This window comes from Priapulus caudatus, unplaced genomic scaffold (genome assembly GCF_000485595.1).
Source record: "Priapulus caudatus unplaced genomic scaffold, Priapulus_caudatus-5.0.1 Scaffold354, whole genome shotgun sequence".
Taxonomy (NCBI): Eukaryota; Metazoa; Priapulida; class Priapulimorpha; order Priapulimorphida; family Priapulidae; genus Priapulus; species Priapulus caudatus.
The window spans coordinates 200,627-205,974 of NW_014577415.1; the positions used below are offsets into that span (position 1 = coordinate 200,627).

Consider the following 5,348-nt stretch of genomic DNA (forward strand, 5'->3'; position numbering starts at 1 on the left):
AGAGAGAGAGAGAGAGAGAGAGAGAGAGAGAGAGAGAGAAAGAGAGAGAGAGAGAGAGAGAGAGTGCGTGTGTGTGTTCGAGAGCGAGAGCGAGAGAACGCGCGCGTAAGACATTATAAGATAGAGAGAGCGACAGAGAAAGGGGGTACGAGATCTAGAGGTGGAGACGGGAAAGGAAGGGAGAGAAGGAGAACAGGAGAAGGGATGCGGAGAGAGAGTGCGAGAAGGAGAGGGAGAGTGATAGCTCATGGAGTGTAGCTTCGGTATGTGGAATAAACTTGATATTAAAAATAAAAAAAACTTAAGTCGCAGCGTCACGGGCTGAGTGCAAAGGCAGAAACATTAAGCGACTACATTTTAGCAAGCGGAAGAGCGAGCGCGCTAATTAAGGTGACCTGTTTCACGTTACCTGAACTTTCCTGTCAATTCACCGCGAACATGAAACTCAAAAGTGAATACGATAAAAACGGCTAGTTTCAGTCTTTTAACTTGACTACATGACTATATAACTATATGAGTTACCTATAATATTTTTTACCCTAATACTTTTAGCCCAGCGGTTCTTAACCTGGGGGTCGTGACCCCATGTAGTCATTTGGGGTTTTCCGGAGTCATCAAGGGGTCATAAATGAATTAATGAAAAATGAAAATGTTTTCATAAATCGGGCTGTTTATTTTCAATTTTTATTTCGGGTGTCACGGTACTGACCAAGAATGTCTGATGGGGTCGTGGGGCCAAAAGGGTTAGACTAGGCCTCGGCCATAGCTAGTGGGGTGACTCTCGGAAGAAGATACCGGGTATCAATACAGCGCGAGTAACATTCATCGTATTCCATACTGCTCCCTGTACGTACAAAAACAAAATGACAATCGACAAAATGACAGTCTGTTTCGCGACGATATATTATATACGTAGCTTGGTACATATCCGTGGTGACGTCACCGTATAGTTAGGAGTATAGGCACCGGCTTAGGCCAAAAATACTTGCCAAGCACCTGAGACTTAGCTACGCATTTTCAATATGCACACATTCCCTATCCGATGATGACGGAGACGAAACGTGTACCTTAATATTGATTATCATAAAAAAAGAATTTACACACAGGGTTCAGTATAAGAGAGCTGGCAGTGATCAATGTAGTTTAATCATCCATATTCTCTGCTTATAAAGAAGCTTACGTCGATAGTAATCTGTCGACCGTGGAAGCGATGAAGCACGGATGTTCACCCACTGCATTATATATATATATATATTTAATACAAGTCATGCAAGCGTTATTGAACCATTTCAGATATTGAACATGTCTTTGTAAATCGGTATTACGCAATTCTAACCACGCGGTGACCTGAGCCGCGTATCTACGTTTAGTAGGCCTATGCATCTCGATATCTTCAATGACGATGCGCGGCCACGTACCACGCGACGGTGACCCTTGCGACAATGTTTACCACGAGTGCGGTCGTTGCGTCGTTTGCGTCCACACGCTAACGTATCGAATGTCGGCAGCGCGCGTAAACACAGCGACGCCCCGTCGTCACGCCGACGTCCCGCGACAGAGTCGGTCACGTGACGGCACGCGTTCGCCCGCCAGCCGCAACCAGCTGCCGTGTGTGTGTTTATACACCGTCAGAGAGCGCTCTCACGGGGGGTGGGTGGGTGGGCCTAGAGGCGTGAGTCACCGATATACACGAGCTGATCTGCATGCAGCGCACCGCAGTCAGTACCTACAACGGCGCGGGACGGAAACTGCCTCTCAACCCAGTTGCGAGTATATACGTGCACATATACGTGCACATAGTAGTACACGTACGTATAAATATAGTATAGTATTACTACACGTACGTATACATAGAGTAGTAGTAGCACATACGTACACATAGAGTAGTGGTACAAATACGTATACATATAGTAGTAGTACACGTACGTATACATAGAGTAGTAGTACACATACGTACACATAGAGTAGTGGTACAAGTACGTATACATATAGTAGTAGTACACGTACGTATACATATAGTAGTAGTACACGTACGTATACATGTGCATGTACATGTACATATACTAGTTGATATATTGTTCTACTTGATATATTGTGCTAGTTGATATATTGTGCTAGTTGATATATTGTGCTAGTTGATATATTGTGCAAGTTGATATATTGTGCTAGTTGATATATTGTACTAGTTGATATATTGTGCTAGCTGATATATTGTGCTAGTTGATATATTGTGCTAGATGATATATTGTCCTAGTTGATATATTGTGCTAGTTAATATATTATGCTAGTTGATATATTGTGCTATAGTTGATATATTGTGCTAGTTGATATATTGTGCTAGTTAATATATTATGCTAGTTGATATATTGTGCTATAGTTGATATATTGTGCTAGTTAATATATTGTGCTAGTTGATATATTGTGCTATAGTTGATATATTGTTCTACTTGATATTCTTGGGCAGGAAAATGGCGGCGGGCGGCTCACTCGCCAACGTCAAGTTCATGCAGGAGATCGTTGATGAGTTTCTCAGCTGTGCGATGTGCGGTGGCGAGTTCATCAAACCGAAGACGCTCTCCTGCCTTCACACGTTCTGCGAGAAGTGTCTCAGGGACCACGTCACGTCGTTGCGTGGCCGCGCGTACGGCGGCTACCGCGACCTGCCGTGTCCAACCTGCCGCAAGTACACCGCCCTGCCGCTAGGCGGCGTCGCCTGCCTCCTGGACAACTTCTTCGTAACGAGTCTCGGCGAGGTGGTGCGAAAACGCGGTGCGGGGAAGGCGTCGCGATGTGAGTTTTGTCGGCAGCTAAAGGAGACGGCGGTGGCCGAAGCGACGTCGCGCTGTCTCGACTGCGAGAAGCGACTGTGCGGCGACTGCGCCGACGCGCACCGACGCACGAGAATCACCGCCGAGCACGTGATCTGCGACGCCGACACGCCGGAGCAGGCGACGTCGTGCGACGCTCACGTCGACGAGGTGGCTCGCTACTACTGCGACCCGTGCGGTCGGCTCGTGTGCGTGCTGTGCACGCTCGAGCAGCACGCCGGACACGAGGTGAGCGCACTCAGGGACGGCGTCGGCAAGTACCGACGTCGCCTCGATCAACTGCTCGCCGTGTGTCGGACGAGACTCGAGGAACTCCGCGAGCAGCTCGCCGACATGCAGACGTGCTCGATAGCCCTTCACGAGACGGAGACGCGCGTCCGCGCGCATGCGCGTCGCACGATCGAGAAAGTGCGCGCCGACGAGGAGCGACTCGTCGCTCGTCTGCGCCGACACTACGGCCGAGCGATCGCCTTTCTAGACGCGCACGCCGACGTCAGCGACGCCCACGAGCGGCTGGCGAAGAACTGCAAGCTCGCCGACTCGCTGCGCTGCAAGGACATCGAGTTTCTCGTCGTCAGGAAGGAGCTGGAGCGCGCGCTGCAGACGCAGATGGACGACGACGAAGTGCGACCGACGCCGGAAACGGCGCACCGGAAGTTCGAGTTCATCGAAGGTCACACGTGCCTCGGCAGGATACGCAACCCATACGAGTCGTCGGACAGCGAGGAGGACGACGAGGAGGAGGCGCACGGAACGCCCTCTAGCGGTGGCAGTGCGGTCGACGCGGCGGTGTCGACCGACGTCGTAGCGACGACGAGCTGCGCGACGCAGACGACGGGTCTCAAGAAGTCGTCGGTGACGTCAAACAAGAAGAAAGCCACCGCCGCCGCCGCCGCCGCTGCCGCTGCCGCCGTCGCCAGACCTCCTTCGCAAGACCAGTCGACGCAACTTCCCGAAGAGAAACAGCAGAAGATACGCATCGCCGCCGACCAGGGGCTCGCCATTCTACCCAACGGCGACCTAGTGGTCATCGACGCCCACGACAACAAGCTCGCCATACTGGACAAGCGCGGCCGATTCCGCTACACGTTCGGATCCGACCAGCTGACCTGTCCGAGCGAACTTCACCGCGGAAACGTGAAAGACTACACGCGCAACGGCGATCGGCACGTAAAGATATACACGCCGCACGGTTACCTTCTTAACTGCCTCGACGACGAGCTGATAAGTTGCCTGCCTCTTGGTTTGAAAGTGGACGAGAAAACCCTGTTCAAATGAGAGCCGGCAGCGCCATTCGAGACGGAAAAGGTTTGAGAAAACTGACGAGAGAAAAACATACGTCGAAACTAGTCGATCGGTGTTAACATTGCGCCACATGTTTGCACCGAGCCCCTGGAGCTTTATCGAGTGGAATACCGCGAGACGTCCACAGTAGTGATGGCTCAAGACGTTTGTCCTAACGCTGCCTACATCACATCATCTTTAAACGAGAGTGGTCAATAAACCTAATTATTCATAATTCTTTTAAACTTAATTGTACACTAGATATGCATAAATGCAACTAGTTGCGATCGTGTTATGCTATACTATCGGCAGGCATTGTTCATAAAATGACGCCATCCCGTCTTTAGCTATGTCTTGAGTATCGTGGCCCAGATGATTTTCATGCTCCTAGAAATTATATATCTGGCTATCAGAGAAAAAAATCAATGTTACTGATAATTCCCAGGATTTATTAAAGCATTTAATTGTCATTTAGGTCACCATGCTTTTATAATCAATTATTTACTATATGCTAAATATGTAACCTGCAGCGATTATGTTATACGAAAGCCCTTACCTAATTGAACGAAATTAATGACGATTAATTCTATTAAATTTATGAATAAATTAGCCAGTTGACTAGAGAGACCCAGTTTACACGCTCGAGTCGAGATGTACGCTTGATTATTATACACCTCGGATGTTTCTTGGGCGTTATAGAAGTTCGTGCGGTTACGACTGACTGTACAGCGACGCAGATTTAAGCTAAAAATAACTGCTCATTAGCGCGAATCTGCGTCGTTCGTCGATTTCCAACGACGTGCATGCACCGCTGTGAAAATACATGCTGTCAATGAATTAGCGCCTTACACATCGTACTCAAGCTACAACAGTCAATGCGGTGAGCGGACATTAGCTGGCAATTACATAGCGCGCTTTGATGGCTTTCATTGAGAGCATCCGCATCCAGGGAAACACGACTCGTCGCCTACACACGTTATTTAATCAACATTAATACTCAGCTGGTTAGTACCTCGCTGGAATTTCATCAGCTGTTCATGACGGCTATGAACAAGATCGCTATAAAATACTGCACAGTGTGAGTGAGTGTGTGTGTGTGTGTGTGTGTGTGTGTGTGTGTGTGTGTGTGTGTGTGTGTGTGTGTGTGTGTGTGTATAGTGTGTGTGTGTGTGTGTGTGTGTGTGTAGTGTAGTTGTAGTGTAGTTACGTAGTTAGTAGTAGTAGTAGTAGTACGTA

At 48.8% G+C, this 5,348-nt stretch overlaps 1 protein-coding gene across 1 annotated transcript; it reads left to right on the forward strand.

The window, feature by feature from the left end:
• Window positions 1–1,732: 1,732 nt before the first annotated feature.
• On the forward strand, window positions 1,733–5,257 carry LOC106809433 (tripartite motif-containing protein 2-like). The gene is made up of 2 exons (XM_014812514.1): window positions 1,733–1,808; window positions 2,465–5,257. Exon 2 carries the CDS (start codon window positions 2,469–2,471, stop codon window positions 4,104–4,106), a length of 1,638 nt encoding a protein of 545 aa, XP_014668000.1. The 5' UTR covers window positions 1,733–1,808; window positions 2,465–2,468; the 3' UTR covers window positions 4,107–5,257.
• Window positions 5,258–5,348: the final 91 nt, after the last annotated feature.